This window comes from Cupressus sempervirens, chromosome 9 (assembly GCF_028749045.1).
Source record: "Cupressus sempervirens isolate cs-2001-9-10 chromosome 9, ASM2874904v1, whole genome shotgun sequence".
Lineage (NCBI taxonomy): Eukaryota > Viridiplantae > Streptophyta > Pinopsida > Cupressales > Cupressaceae > Cupressus > Cupressus sempervirens.
In genome coordinates, this window is record NC_143126.1 from 656,398,130 (window position 1) to 656,421,642 (window position 23,513).

General features: G+C 35.8%; 1 protein-coding gene across 1 annotated transcript; it reads left to right on the top strand.

Moving 5' to 3' along the window:
• Positions 1-458: 458 nt before the first annotated feature.
• On the top strand, positions 459-5,455 carry LOC149540442 (pentatricopeptide repeat-containing protein At3g09040, mitochondrial-like). Its single transcript, XM_089801546.1, has 5 exons — positions 459-3,699; positions 3,882-4,372; positions 4,497-4,607; positions 4,733-4,806; positions 5,203-5,455. Exon 1 carries the CDS (start codon positions 460-462, stop codon positions 3,274-3,276), a length of 2,817 nt encoding a protein of 938 aa, XP_089657672.1. The 5' UTR covers position 459; the 3' UTR covers positions 3,277-3,699; positions 3,882-4,372; positions 4,497-4,607; positions 4,733-4,806; positions 5,203-5,455.
• Positions 5,456-23,513: the final 18,058 nt, after the last annotated feature.

Sequence of the window (23,513 nt, forward strand, 5' to 3'; positions counted from 1 at the left end):
ATCTTAGTTTCTTGCTCAGTTATATTATTATGTACATGTAAATCTCCTGTTTTTTGGTTGTTTCAAGGCTAGCCCTCGGTTCCTCAGATACTTGGATAGTTGATGTATTTTTTTTGTCCACCTTATACTTAACACAAAAAAAGATTGGAGAATTTTAGTAGAAAGGACAACGGGATGTGGGAACATAGAGAGAAACGTAGAGAGAAGATAAGGAGGAGAAAATGAAAGGAAAGGAAAGGAGGTTGTATAGTCCACAACACTATGCCATAGTTTTTGGGTCTACTTATGGTGACAATGATATGAGACTACCTCGTACTCTTTTTCGAAAGGCGCTTGGCGCTACAAACGAGGCATACATACCCTACCCCCAGTGGAATTTGAACTTGTGACCTCTCTTTCAAGAGTACAAGTTCCCCACCACTAGGCCAACTGTAAATAAAGAAAAAAATAAGAGAGAGAATGCACGAGCTAAGAAAACATGGGCAATTTCATAGAGGGAGACTGAGCAACACTGCACATTTTCCCCACCCCGCTTACAAATATAAAATGTCATTGACATTGCCATCCATTACTCATCTCAACCTCACAGCATTATGTAGAGAGGGACAGTTGAAGGAGGCGCTGCACATTCTGCTTACTACTCGCAACCCCACTGAAGACTCCCCTGCATATCTTCAATTATTGCAGACCTGCATTCTCAGGAACGCGCTTTCACAAGGGAAAAAAGTTCATTCTTTCATCGCTCACAGGGAATCTGCATTTGCTACACACACAACTTTTCATAATAAGCTTATTTACATGTATGCTAATTGCGGAAGTTTGATGGATTCTCGTAAGGTATTTGACCACATGAAAGAACGAGACAGGGTTTCATGGAATACAATTATATCAGTATACGGAAAACATGGGTATCCTCAGGAGGCAATCGCTCTGTTTCACCGAATGCAACGAACAGGTTTCCAACCAGATCAGTTCACATTTGCCAGCGTACTTCCCGCCTGTGCCAAAATGGGTGCATTGGAACAGGGTATGGATATCCATGAAAGCATGAAGGATAGAGGGGTTTTGTCAAATGTCGTAGTTGCAACTGCCTTGGTAGACATGTATGCAAAATGTGGAAGTATAGACAAGGCACATGAACTGTTTGAAAGAATTCATCAAAAAACTGTAGTATCATGGAACGCAATGATTGCAGGATATGCGCACATTGGATTTGTTGAAAAGGCTTTAGAAACTTTTAAGCAAATGCAATTGGCAGGTATAAATCCAGACTCCACGACCTTTGCTAGCGTACTCCCTGCCTGTGCCAAAATAGGGGCTCTGGAACTTGGTATGTACATCCATCAAACTATTAAAGATAGAGGGTTTTTGTCAAATGTTGTAGTTGCAACTGCACTGGTTGACATGTATACAAGATGTGGAAGAATTGATAGGGCACTTGAACTGTTTGACAAAATGCCTCAAAGAAACGTGGTCTCATGGAATGCAATGATTTCAGCATATGCACAAGCTGAGTTTTTTCAAATGGCTTTAGAAGCTTTTCAGGAAATGCAATTGAAAGGTATTAAGCCAGACTCTACAACCTTTGCCAGCATCCTTTCTGTTTGTGCCAAGATGGGAGCTTTAGAACAAGGTATGGAAATCCATCAAAGCGTAAAGGATAGAGGGCTTTTGTCAGACGTTGTAATTGCAAGCGCTCTTGTAGACCTGTATGCAAAATGTGGAAGCATCGACAAGGCAGGCAAACTGTTTGACAGAATGCCTCAAAGAGATGTCGTCTCATGGAACGCCATGATTGCAGGATATGTGCGAAATGGATCTATTGAAAGGGCTTTAAAAATGTTTAAGAAAATGCAATTGGCATGTGTAAAATCAGATGCCATAAGCTTTGCCAGCATCCTTCATGCCTGTGGCAAAACAGGATCTTTGGAAAATGGTCTGGACATCCATCAAATCATTGTGGAAAGGGGATTTTTGTCAGATATTATAGTTGGAAATGCTCTGATAGACATGTATGCCAAATGTGGAAGCATAGAAAATGCAAATAAATTGTTTGACAAAATGCCTGAGAGAGATGTGGTCTCATGGACTACAATGATCGCAGGATTTGAACAAAATGGATTTGTAGAAAAATGTTTAGAAACCTTCAAGCAAATGCAGTTGGCAGGTTTAAAGCCAAATTCCGCAACCTTTGCCAGCATAATCCCTGCCTGTGCCAAAATGGGAAATGTAAAAATGGGTATGGACATCCATCAAAGCATAATGGATAGAAGAATTTTGTCAGATGTTGTAGTTGCAACTACCCTGGTAGATATGTATGCGAAATGTGGAAGCATAGACAGGGCACGAGTGCTGTTTGACAGCATGCCTCAAAGAGATGTCATCTCATGGAATGCAATGATAAGAGGATATTTACAAAATGGATATATTGAAAAGGCTTTAGAAACATTCAATCAAATGCAATTGGCAGGTGTAAATCCAAATGCTACGACCTTTGCCAGCATCCTCCCTGTCTGTGGCAAAATGGGAGCTTTGGAACAGGGTATTGGCATCCATCAAAGCATAATGGAAGGGGAGTTTTCATCAGATATTATGGTTGGAAATGCTCTACTAGACATGTATGCAAAATGTGGAAGCATAGGAAAAGCTCGTGAATTGTTTGATAGTTTACCTCAAAAAGATGTCATCTCATGGAATGCAATGATTGCAGGATATGCCCAAAATGGATTTTGTAAGGATGCCCTTGAAATCTTTGAATTAATGAAGTACTCTGGAACATCTCCTGACAATGTAAGTTTTGCTTGTGTTCTCTCTGCATGCAGCCATGCAGGTTTAGTCAATGAAGGCTGTATATATTTCAATCACTTGAGTAACCTTTATCACATTACACCTACAGTTGATCATTATGTATGCATGGTTGATCTTCTTGCTCGTGCTGGCTATCTTGAGGACACTTTAAACTTTATCATTAAGATGCCAGTTACACCTGTGGGTATTGTGTGGATGTGTTTTCTTGGTGGCTGTAGATCACATATGAATATAAGCTTAGGAGTGTTTACAGCAACACTGCTTTTGGATTTGGATCCTAAAAATGCTGCTACTTATGTTCTTCTCTCAAATATCTACGCAGAAATGGGCAAGTGGGGTGAGGTTCAAATGGTAAGAAGAGTAATGAAAGATAAAGGAATTAGAAAGATCCCTGGATATAGTTGGATTGAAGGCCATAAAATGTTACATTATTTTTCTGTAGGAGACAGATCACATACAGAGATATAGCAGATCTGTGCATAGTGGGAGAAATTTGCTTGGTAGATGAAGGCTGCAGGGATTTTCTGAATTCAAGAATCTACTTAATAATGTGGAAGAGGAAGAAAAATAATAATTTCTGAGTCACCATAGTGAAAAGTTGGCAATTGCATGAGGTTTTTTAAACATGCCTCTTGGAACAACCATTACAGTTGTTGAGAACGGTGAAGTACGTGCTGATTGCCACTCTGCAGCTAAATTTATCTGCAAGATTGATGGAGGAGAAATTTGTGAGAGATGCAAACTGTTTCCATCACTTTAAACAAGACAAAATTCCTGCAGAGATTATTAGTGATGCTAAATGAAACAATCTGAAAATAACGCTTGCCCTTTAAGAATGTATACTGTGTCAGAACTTCAGAAACAATAAAGGAACAAGATTTTTTTTAGAAAGTAAGTTACATTTCTCTTATTTTCCTGTTTTCTTTTGAGTATTTTGTAATCTAGACCATGCTTTGGCTTCATAAAATCATATGCATAGAGTATAATGCAGTTCACTGCTTATACAAACTGTTGGGCTATCTGTAAAAGACCTGTTTTATGATAACACATGCTTTTCATTGAAATATTCTCAGGAAATCTGCCTAGGTAAAACATAAAAAGCTTGAGGAGGAGAAGGAGAGTGGAGGAACAGCAAAAAGGTAAGGAACACTCAAGTAAATGGAGAGATGCTTGACCAGCAGGAAACACAATAGGAGTGCTCACGATCTATCCTCGCAATTTTGTATAATTCTTTTTCCTGGTTATTAGTTCCTGTGAGAAGTATAGTGGAGGGACACAAATTTAAACGATGTTTAAAATGATTGTTAACAGCCAATCATAATTCATTTTTATTTCTACATAATCCCTTATGCTATGTGCATCAATTGAAGTTGCCTATTGTTTTTCAGAAATATGGATTGGTGCTTTCTGATTGGGAATCCAGATAGTTAGTCAGATGCCTTTGCAATTATAGTGCAAGAGAATGCACAAGTTCTGATTGCAGGGCAACGGGGATCATCGTCTGTGCAGGAGGCTAACAGTTAGGGATTGGGATCTTGTTTTTGGTTTTGCATGCTGCTAGGAGGTGGACTATTTTATTGGACATTACAGATACAATAATCAGTTGTTTGAACAGTTGGCAATTAGATCAATTGTATAAGGCACATAAGAGCTCATTGCCTTAAGGAGATTACCATGTTTTTCTGCAGAGTTGTGACTAGTCTTGCTTGTCTGAGAAACGGCAAAAGATGGCGGAACAGTGGCAATTATATGTTTAATGGTGTTATTCAAGAAAGTGCAGAGGCCACAGCAAGATTCAGGTGAAGGTTCCTTTGGAAACCCTTACATTTAGGGATATGACAATGCTAAAATTTTTTAAAATAAAGATAAAATAACAACAGTATGTTTTAGGCAGATTGATTTATTTGTTTCCTTGCTATTGTAGTGCTTGTCTGGTCAATCAAAACTGCAACATGAAGCAGATTTTGCAATGGTTTTGCATATCCTCAAAATAAGAAGGTAAAAGGTAGAAAGTGTGTATAGGGTTTCCATAGTCATGGGATTTCATTTTGGTAATTTACAATACTTTCTATTTTTTAATCTTTTCTCCTTAGCTCATTCCAGTAGTTGCTCCACTTTCTACTTTCAAATTGGGTGAATGAATTCAATTAGTTGGAACCAAGCTGTTTGCAGTTATTTTCTCTTCTCATGCAACTACAAGCAGCATTTTAGCTCTAGTCTCATTGTATAACTGAATTTGTTGATTTGTTCAAAGCATGAAAACACCCCTTTATCATGGATCAAATAACGATCATCCTTTACTAAGGAGAGAGCATACGTCCAAAACAGTGTGGACCCAAATCCAGCATTTCCTGTTGTTATCACATCTTATGAGGTTGTAATGTTTGATCGCAGGTTTTTAACTCTATACAAGTGGATATACCTAGCAATGGATGAGGGACATTTTATATTAGCTTTAGATTTGGACTGTTTCTTATTTCTTGTTGTAATATTCTAGCGTGGTCTACAGACTCAAAGTTCCTCTGTATGTGAGGAACGTTGATTGAAGAATAATGACTACAAATGTTAAGGGAACTGAATTTATTATCACCAAGAAATACACTGCTCTTGATTGCCACTTAAATTGTTTAATCATTTTTTTTGAGAATTTGATATAGTTTGATGTAATTTGCTATTGAATCCATAGAATTTGACTAATAAAAGTCATGATGTTTATATCTCAAAAATTGGAGAGTTTGATACAGTTTGATGTAATTTTCTATTGAATCCATAGAATTTGATTAATAAGAGTACTCAAGTTTTTGAGTGGCTTGAGCTATGGGGATAAAGCAGGGCTATGTTGTCTTCATTCTGCCCCTCAGATGACTTAAGCCATTTTTGTGGAAATTGGGTTTTCTATAATGATTTGTTGACACGCTTTGTAGTTACTACAGCTGTGTATACTCATTGGGCCTTGAATTGATAGGATTTGATGTATAAAACTATCTGTACTGTCCACTGAGTATTCTAGACAAGGAAAGAGAAAGTCTTGACTATAATTATTCATTGTGTTTTATATTGCAATTTTCTTTGATCGTAAAGGGCTTTTGGTCAATGACTTTGACTTAAAAACTATACAATTGAATCCTAATAGCAGTGTCATAGCTTTGGTTGTATTAAGATTCAATATAGATCAACCATTTGAGATTACATTGCAGCTTTGGTTATATCCAGTGTAATACTGATGGTGCTGTACATCAAGATGCCAAGGTGTTGGGACAGGGGGACAAAGGGCCTCAATTTCGAGACAACAAGGGGGTTGTACCATCTTAAATTGGACACACTCCAATCTAATGAAGGTTTAACACCTATTTAATGTGAGATGACCAATCTCCTTGTATACTTTGTCATTTTTTCCCTTTTATGTCCTTCCTCTTAGGTGGAATTGAGGTAAAACCTAATAGATACTCTTTAAAGCTCCTATTTTTATGGTGTCAAGTTTGAGGTAGAATCTATTCCTCCTAGGTCCTCCATCTCCTTCATCTATCCACTTGGAATCTACTCCTTGCACTATAACAAGAAGCATAAAACAACCTTTAAAGGCATGTTATTTTCCTTTCTTTTCCCTTTGAACACATTTACTTACATCTGGTGTTAGCTTCTTTCATTCATTTAAGGTTTTCAAGGACTTAGATACCTTTCCCCTATTATTCCTAGACCTAGTTTGCATTAGTGCTCTTTGCTTATTTGGTAAGCACTAATCTTTCTAGACCTAGTTCTCTAGAATTGGGATTGAAATTAATATTTTCCTTGACTTCCCTCCCTCTATATGCTTATGTACACGTAGATTATGTGATGAAATTGACTTCTATTCCTGATTCACATTTCCTATCCTACATTAATTGGTGAACCTGACTTATGACATTTCCACTTCTAATTTGGTGTTAGATTTATTATTTCAAAGTTAGATCTTGGTATGTTATTATATTATCTTGTGATCTATCTTTGCATGCTTTATGTCTTGTTTTACATTACATTGGATTTGAGTTCATATCATAAGGTTAGATCTCCCCATGTCTTCTTGCCTTGTTTGGTGTATGAGCTTTACTACTTTTGGTCATACTTATAGCATTCCCGTTAGGAGAAGTCGTAGACTCATATCTCTCTTTGATCCAGATTCCTCTTCTCCTTTTCTTCGAAATATTAGTGACCCTATGGTTTCTCACGATCCTAATACTTCTATGGAGCATGGTTTCTCTTGAACAAGTTGAAAAGCTTGCTACCAAAATTGATAAAATGCATGATTGTCTTTTACATGAAAACCACAACTCTAAAACTATATATGCTTTTGATGCTCTTAAGAAAGTGATATGTAATGATGAACACAATATTAATCTTTTGTGTGGTCTTACTCACCTTGTCCATACTCATGTCGAGCCTTAAAATCAAATTATTTCTGAAGCAAGGATGACTTTGCCTGTTTCTACACTTGACCCCATTTTGCCTGTTTTTGTACCTATCTGTAACATTTCTACTTATGTTGCTCCTATTGTGACTACTTTTTTTTAGGTGTTCAATCCTCCTAGTAGTCTTCCTATTCCTTCTTTGCATATGAGTGTTCCACCTGCTTCTTTGTTGACTTCACAACCTTCATATAATAGTGTTCATTTCACTTATTCTACTGTGATTTCTAGCGTTTAAATAGTAGTTCTTTCTATTCTAGCTAATTCATACACCGATCCTAGTGTGTCAAATGTGCATATGCCACCTATTTCTTCTAATGATTCCACTATCCTTAGTCTTGGTCAAACAATGTCTTCTTTACAACAACTTGCTTCTTTTACCCAATATATGTTTTATGTTCCTACATGTGATATGGGTAGTTACTATATCGCTACTCCCCAATAGGTTGATATGCCTCGCCTTGACACTTATAATGATAAAGGTGATCTTGTGACACATCTTAAGACTTTACAAGTCCTATGTAGTGACTATGCTCATGACCATGGGATTTTAGCTAAGTCGTTTGTTCCCACTTTTGTGACAGTCTTTGCTATGGTATTTCTCTTTGCCACCTTATTGTATTGATTATTTTCATAAACTTGCTAATGCCTTTATACAATAGTTTCAAAATAATATTGGTCCTTATGTTTCTTTGATTGATTTGATGCATTGTAAACAAGGTCCTAAGGAGAAAGTGATTGATTTTATTGGTAGATGTTAGCCATTTTTTGCCCCCTCACCAAAATTTGAATTTTAGGGTGGTAGACATGTCTAATGTTCAATTGACTTATTCAAATTTGAATTGCTATGCAAGTCTAACAGATACATAAACTTTGACCTTTTTTATATCCCTAAATTTAACCATACCTTCATGTTTTCATGTTATATCCTTGGAAAGATCTAAGTCATGACCATGTGACTACCCTTCATCACCTAGTCTTAGGTTGTAAGCATTTAACCATTAGTTTAACTACAAATGTGCAAAACGGTTATTTCCATGATTTGCACATCTTCGCAACATTTCATGCTAGTTGTAATTCTCAAGGTGCGATGTTGTAATGCCTAATCCTAGCAATTCAAAACCTCAGGTTTCGCTCTATTGCAAGAGTTAAAGATTGACCCAAGGTTCATGCTGTGAAAGGGTAATCCTAGTCTTCTCACATGGTCACACAGGTTAAAGCTTAGACCATGATTAAGGTGGCAACATTGCGAAATGCTTGTATGCCTAGTCATAGGGTTAAGACACTCGAATTAGTGTTAAGTTGCGACTAAGTGATCGCGGTTAAATGTTTGGCTTCATCGCAAGGTTGCACTAAGTTAAGGCTAACCCTAGATTCAAGTCGTGAAGTGGTCAGCCTAGTATTTTCACATGATCGTTGGAGTTAATGTGTAATCACGGGTTAAGGTTGTGGAGATGCGACATGATGCCATGAGGAAGGGCCTAATGATGTGGCAGTTCAATGTCAGAGTGTGTTGGCACAATGATAGTTCCTGATTGGCCAAGGTACTAAACTATGCGAGGGGGCCTCGGTTTTATTATGATTGTCAGATCTGAGGAGGATTGACGATTGTCGTATTCTTGCATATTTAAGTTGCAAGGTTTTCAACCAATGCGAGAATACAAGAAGCTGCCACATGTTCCAGCAGGCCCATCATAGTTCATAATATGTTTGTTTTTTCTCAGTCGTCAGATGATGGAGATCTAGGGTTGTGACTTTCTCACATTTTCAAGATGCAAGGAAATTATCCAAAGTGAAAAAGCGAGGATAGGACATGTGTCCTTGCGGGCCTAGGTGGTGAAGCTAGAGAAGAAAAGGGAAAATCCATGGTTGACATGTGACATGCTCCAAAAGGGATGAGAACCCAATAGGAAATGGTAGGGTCAGTCTTCGAGTGAGTTTTATGTATTGATCGATAAAGAAAGTATATTTTCATTTGACATGTCTCACCCAAGGGAGCACTTAATATTCATGGGTGGTCGCATGGTCGTAAAGGGTTAAGAGATAACCTAGGTTGGTGCTGCAATATAGCGAATACCTTTGTTCGCTTGTTCGCGAAGGTTAAAAGCTTAACTCCAGTTTTGGGCTGTGACAATGCGAATAAGCAATGCAAGTATTTGAATGTTTAGTGGTCACATTTTCGCAAGGTATGAAGATGTTAATTATTAATCAATGTCGAAGAAATTGTTCATTGGATAAAGCAGAGAAATCGAATTGATGTATTCCTTCAAAAAGCTTCAAGGGTCCAAGTTGCAACAATGCGAGGATTGGGAGCAGTTTTAGTTTTGATCTTCACCTTCAAATTTTACAATATTGACAGTTGTCGTATTTTTGCTTTCTCAAGCTGCATGATGTTTAACCAAAGTGAGAATACAACGAGCTAACACTTGTCGTGGCAAGCCCCTCTTTAGTTTCTGATCAATGTAAAGCAACACATCTTTCTCGTCGTTAGATCTTGGACAATCAATGATTCTCATATTCTTGCTTTTTTAAGTTGCATGATGTTTAGCCATTGTGAGAATATGACATTGTGCTACGTGTCTTAGGTGGGACCAATTTCAGTTGTGGGCTATAAATATGGATATGTGTCAGAACAGTGTGACAGATTGGTAATGCTTGATTGGTCCAATAGGTTTTAGTTATGTTGCGGTCGTTAGATCCTAATTCAATCAAGGGTTGTCGTATTCTCACTTTTTTAAGTTGCAAGATGTTTAGCTATTGCGAGAATACGATATTGTGACACATGGAATGGTGGGCTAGGTGAATGAAGTTTCTTCATCACATCGTCGCAGGATCAAACAATTAAGGTAATTGGCTTTTGAGGGAGCTCATCGAATAAAAGAAGATAAGATTGGATCGATGCATTCCATCGATTGAGCTTGAAAGGTTTAAATGCTAACCCATGGTTCGGGTTGTGAAGCCATGAACACCTTCATCACATGATTGTCAAGGAATTGAGTTGTGAAGCAATGACAACATAATATAAAGCAGTGCACGGTCTCGCAGAGGCAAACAACTAATGGAAAAGATAAGTCGTGAACCAACAAAGGAGCATAGAGAGTCAACTGGTCCACATAAAGATGGAAATTGGGTGAGATGGTAGAATACTGAAAGATTATTGGCCTACATGGTAAGGTTGACGATTCATTTTGTTTGACTTGCTGATTTATCTGATTTGGCATGTCGAGAATGAAGCAAACAACTCCTTAATGGTGAATCGATCTTTTGATCGCCTACAACCACTTTTCTATGATCTCCATGCCTGGTAAATGTAAAGGACTTTCCTCCTGCCACCTGGTTATCCATCTACCCAACCAGAATGGTTATGACCACCGTTTCTATCTTCTTAAGACTGAAATATTGCATGAAAGATATGATTTTCTTGCATCTCGATATGTACCAAGATCAAATCTTTCCCAAATATGTAGTGATTGTTCTTTGCAAATTTAATGGTGGTAGTTGAGCTACACCTTAGGGAAGAAGGTTCTCAGTTATGCTTGAACTATAAAAGCAAGTTTTGTGACTCTTCCAAGGGTCGATCTTTTCTTTGATTCTATAGCAGTAGTATTCTATGCTCTATTATTGTAATTCTCCTTTTTCTTGTGAATGAATATAATCCTCAATTGTATCTCCTTCTTCTATTAACATATTGCGCAACACCTTCTTGCCTTATATCAATGTATAGCTTTCATTCTTTGGTTATATATTGTATTTGTTTATCTTTGAATGATATAGAGTGAAGTTCCTTCCTTAGATCATTTCATTGAGTTTTGATCTATGTATGATCATTGAGTTAAAGTTAAGATAGAATCTGTATATCTGAAGATCATATTGATGGGCTGTGCTTCCTTGGACAGGGATAAGATTGAACAATACTATTTGGTGTATCACCCTCTCTTAGATTAGAATAGGTAGTTTTCTTTTATGCATTCTTTCTCCCTTTTCCTCTCAAGAAATAATTTGGTGAATCCTAATAGTAAGGAAACTGGCCTTCTCCAGGGACGCAATCTCTAATTGCAAAATCCCACACTTTCAAGATTGTTTCCATGTGACACGAGGTTGCCTTTAGGTAAAATTTCAGGCAAGGGTGCAGACTTTTGTGTCAACAGTAGATTTAAGCATTTGCATGCTTAGATTTAAGCATTTTGCTTGATCGTGGTATTCAACATATGTTTATTATGAATTTACAAAAAGACATTCGAGATAAGATTCTACTTACTGAGTTTACCTCTTTTTCACAACTTTGTTCAGTGCTTCATCATTATCAATTACAAGTGAGTCAATTTGAGAGCACCACTCCAATGACTCTTGTACCTATTGATAAGAGTGATGTTGCACCTAATCCTAACAAATTTTAGAAACCTAACAACTACGTTAAGATTAACAAAGCCACAAATATAGTAGATGTTGCATCTTGAGGTGTCTCTACTTCTTCCTCTATTTTTTGGATGAATCATAAGTATACTCCTATTTATGAGTCTTTACATTCTATTATGACTAGGTTGGTTAGTGCTAATATAATTACACTTCCTCATGTTAAATCGCTTCTTCCTTCTACTACATCGAGTTTCCATTTTAATCCTAAAGCTTTTTGTCAATTTTATCACCAACTTGACTTGACGCTAAAGCTTGTTATTCTTTGAAACATGAGATTCTGGATTTGATTGGTTCTAATGCATTATCTGTTAATAGTTAAGACAATGGAATAAATTGGAAACACTTCATAATCAAAATCTTCAAATCTCCACTAATCCTTTACCTCAGCAAACTACTAATACTATTGTTCAACATCCTTCTTCTTCCCCTCCCAAATTGAATGTTGCTTATGATATTTTTGTAAGGAAACTTATAACAAAAATATATAACCGTTTCCACATAACACATAATAGATCTGAAATAAACACGTGATAATAATCCACATGCAATAGAATAGACAATATACCCACAAAAAATATGACACGAGATATACGCTGAAAAACCCTCATTGAGGGAAAAAAACTCAGCCTCCAAAAGCATCCATCACCATATATTATTTAGGGAAAAAAACCTATTGTAATACAACCATGGAAGCCTTCAAAGCCATAGCCACAACAAAATAATCCACATAAGCATACATGAATCCACACATCTCATGCCATGCTTCCAACCTTCACAACTACTCCCTTGGCTAACTTGTAAAGCCTTGTCTTGCTCAACTCTTGCCCTTTTCCTTTTTCTCTTATCTCTACAACTACCCTTGTGGTTGCTTATATGGTAGCAAGCCCCACAAAACCACCATGTGGTATTACATAGACAATGTGCTACCTAACCCATTGACCCCACATTTAATATTGGAAATTTAATTCTTTTTCTCCAATATTAAATAACTACATAAAATATTATCATAATGTTACAATACAACTCATCAAGTATATCACATGGGAATCTATCCTTGTTGCACGTCCATCTAGATGCTCCTAGGTGCAACATTACATAATAAAATAAAATATAATATAACAATATTATGCAATGTGTGCAACACACACAATCTCAATAATCTCCCACTTCGTGTATACATTGCATAGGGTCAATTTATAGCCACATAAATGAACAAGGAAACAATCTCTCCTAGCACATCCACCATCATAGATTAAAGTACACCAAGTGCTCCATCCTAGTACCAGCAACAAAGTCAAAGTATCCAACATCTCAAACATGAATGATCTCACTAGACATATATAGAAGCCTTCCAAAGAGAAAACCACCCAACTTGTCACATAAGGATCATAAAATCCTATATCAACTGAAAAAAATACCAAGCACAAATTCTTGATCCAAAGGTAGTCACATGTATTCATAGTTGTCAAAATATCTATAGCTGAAATAGAACCCACAACAAGTGCCAACCCCATCCAACTATCCATACCTCCAAAGGTATACTAAGTGAATCTCACATCATCAACATATCCAACCTGTAACTTGCAATCACAAGCCTCAAGAGCAATATCTGCCACATATATACCAAAAAGCTCCCACTTCAAAATATAATGTCAAATCTATAACCAATCCACTCACAACATCTCAAAGAAGTGAATCCATGTAGTATCAAGGACATCCCCAACACATAAAAATCAATAACCTGCAAGAACAACTCTCACAACAAGTGTCCATCGCTCTCCCAGGTTCTCCACAACCAACAAAGGAAAGAGATAAATGAATAATCATGTTATCTCTCACATGACATACATGAACACAAATCAATAATCACAATCTCCAACCAATCTCAAATCCAATGTAAGTGAAAACTGAACATCCGGAAAGATAACCAAGACCAAAGAGAAACCATGCAAATCATAACCTATATCATATCTTTCTATATACACCTCTAAATGTAAACTATGCAAGTAACATGTCCTCCATAAAACTCCAACCAAGAAGCCGCAACAACACCCAAACCATATCATATAACTAATCATGGATGCAAGCCTCTCACAAGAATATCAAACTCATAAACCATTCCTAATCCAAGAAATATGCCCAATATAAAAACATCTCCCAAACTCAACCAAGATAACAACATATGCACAAGGAGATAACCAATGTTAAACCATCTCTCGAATGAACCCTCCAAAACTTAATCAAGTACAATAGCTCAAGATCCATATCATGAAAGACAAGCATAACACAATGCACCTGAGAGAAACAATGGGCTATACCTCTCAAGTAGCAAACTAGTGAGTAGACCAAGAGCATCAAGATATCTAAGTCTCCAACCAAGACTCATATAAGAACACTCTCCTCTCAAGTCCATATAAGGTGAATGCCCCTCGGACTTCTTGTTGAAATCATCAACCATCCCAACAAACACTTCTCTAATCCAAGAGAAACAAGCATCACCAACGTCTCTAAGTATCCATGAGCACCTATAACCAATCAATCCATGCCAACTAAAAATGCAACATATGAATATCCTGCAGTATCCAACAAATGATCAACATACTCAATACCAAGAAACTAAACCAAGATTAATGTCAAAGTTCCAACCATGGCCACAGGAACATAAACATGGCAACATGATCTAAACCATCTAAACCAAAGAGATAACATGTTTCATATGAACACACCATAACATGTCAAAACTCTAAACACGTATCAAGAGTAAACCATGACATAATAATGAAACCATCCTAACACCAAGGATAATGTGTCAAATGAAAGCATAAATCACACCTTAACCAAAAACCCCATGAGTCCTCAAGTTGTAATCATCTCCACACACCATGAAAAAACCATCTTCACACACCAAGAAGAAAAACATCTCCATACACTATGAAGATAACCAAGAACCCCATGAGTTCTCAAGATCCAACCATCTTCACAAACTATGAAGATAACAAGTGCACCATGCAAATGTCAAAGATGCTTCTATAGCAACAGGATCTAAGACAAACCTCTAACATTTGCAAACACTCGATAAATATATCAATACCAAAACTTCTCACTCAACTTTTGTACTGAGTCACCCATGGCATCATAAAATCCATCTCTTGCATGAAGATTCCCCAGGTCTACACTCACATAACCAGAGTCTTAGTATCAAGTGAAACCAAGATCTCCAAACCAAGAAGATACAAACCAAATTATGAACTAATCCTACACTACCACCTCATCACTATCACAAGCTCCCACTAAACCATGTATGCAAGCTATCCATGACATTATAACGAAAAAACCACCCTCTAACCATGAGAATCAAGCAATGCATCAAGCCATCAAAGAACTCAAAGTGCAAAATCATGAGCTCCTCAAAAGAAATCAAATAACCATGATCCTCTACCAAGAAGATATACCACCATAACCAAATAAAGAATCCAAACCAATGAATATCAAGGATGTACCTTTATATCCAATCTTATTATGCCAAAATCCATGACACCATTATCACATCCATGAACCGAGCATTTAAATCTCAAAGTGTCCAATCTATCAATATAAAATTGTCAACCACAATTCTCTACCATGACTGTACCTAGTAACAACTTTTATCCACTTCTACATGAAGACAAATCAATAAATCATGTGACTAAGGGCATAAACAACCCAAATCCAAGCCACCAATCTGAATATGCATAAATAATGAAAGATCAATGGGCAAGACAACCCATATGCAAGCCATAAATGCAACTTGTAAGTATAGACCACTTACAACATTGCACAACTTATAGATCCAATAAGTCTCATACATATCCAAAATAAATATTGATAACCATATCATCATGAGACCAATCTAAAATATGACTTGAATATACAATGACATCAAATCCAAATCTTAAAAAATATACAATGTCATAAACTCACATTGTTACCATAGTCAATATATATCATAAACCATTTAGATAAATGTATCACAAAATAAATCATGCCAAACTACACCAAATTTGAATCAATGTCTAGAACTCTCCAAGAGTTTTTCATTGACTACTTGAAGTACAAAATTCTACTCTATATGCCCAAGTTATGGCCAAATGTATGCTCAAAATAAACATCTAACTTTTAGGCTCTTAAAACTTGAAAAAATATTATAATCATATAATCAAACCTACACCATATTGTAGTTCTCTGAATCATCTTTCCAATGAATATAAGAAGTCTAACATATGATATCTTGAGTGAAAGTTATGATTGTTTTACCAAAACATACATTTTACCATTTTTTTTTACAATTTTTCAAAAAAAAAAATTGTGACGAAAATTCTAACAGGATTAAATTTGACAGTCGTTGTAGGCTACAACTAAAAAACCTTTGCATTTTGTCTTCACATGGCCAAACTAGGGCATATTATATATCAAAATTTATGGAAAAGACTTGGATGCAATGGTGAGGTCTGTTTTTGCCCAACAGGTCATTTCTACAAGCTCCCCCCTAAAATTCTCATTTAAATGTAACATCCAAAAAATTCATTTGACCAACAATTTCACATGCCCAAAATTTGGGATTATATTAATAAAATTATAGCTCTGATACCACTTGCAAGGAAACTTGCAACAAAAATATATAACCATTTTCACATAACCCATAATAGATCTAAAATAAATATGTAATTAAAATACAATTGCAAGAGAATAAACACCATATCCAAAAAAATGTGACACAAGATATACCTTGGAAAACCCTTATTGAGGGAAAAAAAAACCCAGCCTCCAAAAGCATCCATCACCATGTATTATTCAAAAAAAGAAAATAAATTGCAATACAACTATGGAAACCTTCAAAGCCATAGCTACAATTAAACAATCCATGTGAACAAGCATAAATCCACACATTTCATGTCATGCTTCCAACCTTCATAAATGCTCCTTTGGCTAACCTTTCAAGCCTTGTCTTGCTCAACTATTGTCTTTTTTCCTTTTCTCTTATCTTTACAGCTATGTCCCTTAGGGCTGCTTATATAGTAGCAAGTCCTACAAAACCTCCTAGTGGTATTACATAAATCATGTGCTACCTAACCCTTTGACCCCACATTTAATATTATAAATTCAATTATTTTTCTCTAGTATTAAATAATTACAACAAATATTATCACAATATCATAATACAACTCATCAAGTATATCCCATGGGAATCTATTCATGTTGCACATCTATCTAGGTGCTCTTAGGTGGAACATTACATGATAAAATCAAATACAATATAATAATATTATGCAATGTGTGCAACACACATAATCTCAACAACTTTACAATGAGAGAATGAATATTGTTGATATTATGGAACGTGTAGTTCAACCTCCACCTCCACCTAAGGAAGACATTCCCTCTATGTCTAATGCTTTACCCAAACCTAAACTGAATTGTATGCATTCTATAGCCCTTACTATCTCATTCACTAATATTGATAAGTTCAATGCTCCAGATGGTCCTCTCTATATTAATACCTGGGTTGCTAAATATCCTTCTTATGGGAAGTGAATACAAATTTTGAGTATCGCTAAATATCAAATCTATGCATTACTACTTCATCCTTTCTTTCAATGCACACATCTTATGAATCCCTCTATGGATGGTGCACAATCCTAAAGAATGAATTCTCATGCACACATTCAATACAAGAAGTGAACATCCTTGATATTGGGTTTCTCTTTCCTTTACATGCACATTTGATAAATTTCATCTATGGTCAATGCAAAACAATTTGCAAAGTTCCATACATGGGTAACACATTCTTATTAGACCTTACCATGGTAATACGAAGAATGTTGATCCATGGATGGGCTCGATGTGTTGATGACTAGGTTACCACTCATTTAGACTATTCCGATGCCATATTTTGTAGTAGCTCTTTCAATTATTCATAATAGGGTGGGCACTCTACTGGGCAAGATAGTCACTCCCATTTTCTTTCTTTTCAGTCAACAAATTCTCTCTTATTTTAATTTGGGAGTTAGCAAAGTCTCAATCCCTTGGGGAACTAATCAATTCCGTCTCCTTGATTTTAATAAGAGTATCTTATGCTTTGTGATCTACTTTACCAAGAGTTTGGATTGATTCCATACTCTCTCTAAACTAGGGGATAAATGTATCATCTTAAATTAGATGTAGTCCAATTTAATGAAGGTTTAGCACCTATTTAGTGTGAGATCATCAATCTTTGTGTGTCTTTCATTCTTTCTTCCCTTTTATGTCCTTTCTCCTAGGTGGAATTGGGATAAAACCTAATAGGTCATTTTTAAAGCTCCTATTTTTATGGTGTTAAGTTTGAGGTAGGATCCATTCCTCCTAGGTCCTCCCTCTACTTAATCTATCCACTTGGAATCTACTCCTTGCATTGTAACAACTATATCTAAGACTTTGCACCTAATTCTAGAGATCTGGGACTTGTTTTGGGATCTCAAAGGGATCCTAGAGATTCTAGGACCTATTTATTAGAGGTGCAATGCGCCCTTGATTGGGACATATTGTGGGTCTACTCTTCGGGTCTCATGTCCAAATAAGTTCAAGGTGTTAATTCTTAGGAAGCTTTTCCTACAAGAGTTAGTCAATTTTAAGTTCTATATAAGCCCTTAGACTTTCTCCATTTATCATATCACAAGATCTCATTCTCAAGTGTTCAAGTATCCACAAACTCAAGCTTTCAAGCACTCTTGCATTGAAGCATTCATTTAAGCAATCCTCCATTGAAGATCAAGGATTCAAGCATTCAAGAAATTGAACAAGTTTATCTTTAAGATCTTCTTCAATCTATTCAAGATCCTTTGTTGCATCTTCTACATCCATTCAACTTCATCTTCTTGATACAAATCATTTGGTGAAGTGAGCACATTGCATTTGATTCGAGAGATTCAACTATTATAAGTTGAATTCTTATATTTAATTTGCATTCATGATATTTCAATCATTTTAATTCAAGTTTAATTCCTAAACTAGGTTTTGACCGAGGCAAACCCCCCATCAACAAAAAAAACCCTTTTTATTATAGGTTGCATTTATCAAATCAACAAATAGGTTGTATATTTGAGTACCCTTTTCAAATTTCTTTGCAACTGTAAAATCAAAATCGACATTGCACATAGTCAATTGGAGGAACACTACACCCCTAATGATCCATTATTTTGCCCCTAAAGATCTTGTTCCCCCCTACCCCTAACAAATTACTAAAAGATTTTTGGGTTTTGTCTACTATGTAGTTTTGGGCTCAGATTCTGATGATTTCCATTCATTCTGATCAAAACAACAAGCATAAAACAAACTTTAAATGTGTGTTCTTTCTCTTTGTTTTTCCTTTCAGCACATTTACTTACATCTAGCTTTATCTTCTTTTATTCATCTAGGGTTTTCAAGGACGTAGATACCTTTCCCTTATTCTTCCTAGACATAGTTTATTTTAGTGCTCCTTGCTTATTTGGTTAGCACTAATCTTTCTAAACCTAGTTCTCTAGAACTGGGACTAAAAGGACTCTTTTCCTTGACTTCCCTCCCTCTATATGCATAGGTTATGTGATAAAATTAGGCTTTATCCTTTAATCACATTTGAAGGATTTGAGAAATACAAATCCACAAAGCCTAATGAATACCTGCATTTAAAAACTTGTCATAGAGAAGAAAAAGATAAGAGGAGGCAAGGGTTTGCTTTAAAAATTATGCAATGTATTCTCTAAAAATAAAAGGTACTAGATACTTAAAAATGATCTATTCTTATAGAAGGAGATCGAATCCCAAAAAGGGTAACCTAAAAGGTAAAGACCATTTAATAATTACAAATTAATTATTAAATGCGAATGCTAAAGTGCATAAAGCAAAATCTTAAGAAGGGAGAAAAGGTAATTTAATAAATGAAATTAAATTGAACTTTTTCTCTAACACCCCCCTTAAGATGAGCAACAATGCAACTACAAACAATGCAGAAAGAGCAAGAAAACTACAATGCAATGCTGAAAGTAAACTTGGGTCCTGGCAACAAGGCCTAACGAGGTACCCAATCACAACCGAATATTTATGAAACTAAGATATAGATAAAACCCAATGGGAAAAAATCTACTCCAAAATGAGATAGCTAAAAACCTAGTGAAAGATTGCAGAAGCCTCCAACTACAGGATTGTTCCAAAAAATAGGAAAAAAGAGCGATCATGAAGAAACATCATTGGAGAATGAAGAATTCATAAAATTTGTCGAAAAAAATTGTTGATTTGTAGAACCTCCACTAAAATAGAACCTAACCAGGTAGAGAAGGCTATAATTTGCATCGAATTAGGAGGCACACAATGACAAACAACTGAACTCGAAGATATAGATGGCATGAAACACCAAAGCCTGAAGAGCTAATCAATTGAACCAAGGAAGCATGAGAAACAATAGAAGAAACCCCCCAATGCTGACAAGGATTAAGTGAGATGTAACTTGAGAAAGTGGACCAATAAGTCCTGCAAAATAGAAGAAACCAAGAACATCTAGAGTGAGGAAGAGGTACAGACACCTATAAAGACATGTATCATCGACAGATCATGGGGCTAATATCATGGAAGGGACACTCACTTGACAAAGGAAGCTGACACTAAAAGAAAAACAACTATCTCCCCATGACACTTTATAATGGAGTGCGAGTACAATAAGTCACAATGATGAAAAAGATCTCAGTGTGTTTACATAAACATGCTTACAAATGATATCAACAATGATCAGAAAGGGAAAAGAGTTGTTACAATAGATAGTACAACCCAAAAGAAAAAAATTCTTGCCATGAAAATGATCCTTAAACCTGAAACACCCAAGATATCAACCATAGTACAATAAAGCAAAAACCATAATAGAAAAAGCTTGGAGCAAAGTATGGAAAACAAACTAGCATTTATGGAAAGAGAATTGAATAATCTTTCCAAAAATATAACATTTTTGAATAATGGAGTTGGGATGCTCAAGATATGCCCTCCGAGGTGAAAAATAGAACATCTAGTTGTGGCTGCCCAAAAAGACTACCAAATTACATCAAAACTACAAAATTCCTGCACCATTGTCTCTGTTTCGGAACTAGCTTTCTAGCACTTCTTTCAAATAAAAAAATGACCTCTGTATGCTCAAGATACAGCCAAAAACCCAATAGCTGGTCTAAAATCAGACCTAAAGGGCATGTAGGGGCTATGATGCAGTGCTAACATTAGCAGGTCACTACATGAAAATTGACAGCTAAGGGGTCATCGTAGCAAAAAACACTGCCACATGGCAGTGTGGGTCCAAATGCACTAATGTGGCACCTAATATGTGGTAGGTGTTGACATGGCATCAATGCCATGTGGTAGGTGTTAAAGGTGCCATGTGGGCAGTAAAGGGCCAAGAGGAGGCATGGTGGCCAATATGCAGAGCATCCAATAGAGCAGTGCTTGAGGGAGAGAAGGAGGCGACATCGCTTGTGGCAGAAGCTAGCGGAGCGATAGCCAAGTGGAGGAAGGCCACCGACACCGATACCAGAATCTAACGTCAAGGCTAGATATATCATCAAGGTTGAAATGATTATTGGGACTGGAAGTTGGCAACGGTGTCAAAAGGTGTCATGTTGAGCCAAAATGTAGTAAATGGTGTCAAAAACTGGAGAAAGCAACATTAGTGTAGTAATGAGGCAGAAAAGTTCAAATTGATGCCAAAAAAGGGCTTGTAGGTTAGAAAAGACCTACGGGCACCTTTTTTGGACAAAATTGCATTGAGATGCATGTAGGAGGTCGTATGACCTTCTAGGAAAAATGTTTGTGCCTCCTAGATCAACATTGTCCAAAATGGACGAACTTTATGTGAAAATAGGGGTTTTGACCCTTCTGAATCCAACCATGAGGTTGGTTTGGCCTCAAAATGATCCAAATTTCAAACCCCTAGTATTCACAAAAAATACTAGATTTGATCTGTAAAACCCTCATTATCTTTTTTCTCCAAATACCGAACAAGCTACAATAGATTTGGCTCTGATACCATGAAGGATTTGAGCAATATAAATCCACAAAGCTCGATGAAAATTGCATGTAAAAACTTGTCACAGAGAAGAAAAAGACAAGAGGAGGCAAAGGTTAGCTCTGAAAATTATGTAAGTGTATTCTCAGAAAAAGAAAAGATACAAGATACTTACAAACAATCTATCCTTATAGAAGGAGATCGAAACCCGAAAAGGGTAACCTAAAAGGTAAAAGTCATTTAATAATTACTAATTAATTATTAAATGTGAATGCAAAAGTGCATAAAGTGAAATCTTAAGAAGGGAGAAAAGGTAATTTAATAAATGAAATGAAATTAATTTTTTTCTCTAACAATATTTCCTACCTCATAGGAGGCAAGGGGGTGTCATATACTATACATATAGAACTTGAATGCTAGTTATGAAATGATGTTTCAATATTACATACCAAATTGAAATACTTGAGCATAACAAAATTTCAACACAATCCAATATCATTGAAAATTTAACATTTATAAGTACATACTCAATATTAACATTCAAAAATAAAGATTCAAATAAAAATTCAAGTATCCATCCCAACGGTGATGTGGTTGCAGAATGATGGAGGTGGGGGTACTTGGGCACTCGAAGTATTCAATGTGGGGACATAATAGGGGTGAGTCCTTTGAGATTTTTAGGGCAATATGAGTCCCTAACTTTCATTGGTTGTATTAAGATTCAATTGAGATCAACCATTTGAGATTAAATTGCATATTCCAAATGAGGTATATAATTTTATATAAGTGCATGTGGACTTAGTCTCACTTATTAATATATATAAAATAAGATATGCATAAGGTCTAGTATTTGAATAATTCAAATTTGCAATGGAGGTCTCCATCCCTACAGTAGCTTGAGGCTTAAACATTGCTTGAAGATGTGTCTTATGCATGAAATATTAACGCTACTTCTTATCCATTGGTTGGTGAGATAAGTAGCAAATTTGGGGATCTACTTCTTATCCATTTGGTTGGTGAGATCAATAGTAAGTTTGGGAATTCACAAATTTTTTAAATTTAATTTGATTTCAATATGTTTAAAGTTAAAAATAAGTAATTAACAATATCAATGGCACTTGACAAGCTCATACAATGAAGTTTACAAATTGATGTTGAAGAAATTAATATTTATTTATGTAAAAATAAAATCACAATTGGTATTGCATTGCAATTACAAGCTTATGGTTTTGCAAATTTGTATAAGATTAACATTTTCTAGTTTATAATTATGAGATGAAGGTTTGAAGGTGGGCATTTTGGAAGAGTCTCAGTAAAAACATGTTTAAAATCAAGATGAATTGGGTAGGTCTGCGGAAATAATAAATTTGTAGAAACACAATGGAAGATATTTATAAAATTAAAAGGAATAACACAATTGTATTTATAATATAGTCAAACTAAGAACTTTTACATGTGTAGAAAATCTAACATTCCATTTAATAAGAATTAAATAATTTTGCATTAGTTGCATACTTGAAAAATGTTAGAATACTAATTTAGAATGAAGCATCCAATCTTTGTTTACAATCATTAGTCATAAGTTGCACTAAAAGTGTTGGTTATTTTACTTATTTTATGTCAAGAATTTCTAATATGTGGTTCAATTCACAATCCCTAAAGGCTTTTGAAATCAATTTAAAAATGCAATGCTATAACTTGAAAAGGATCAAGATGGTCACAATGTTCCAAAAAAATTGCAATTGGCCAAAGGGAGTCTTAAGTGGCCACTTTTTTTTTGTAATAAGGAGAATAATTTGATCTTGGATGAGAAA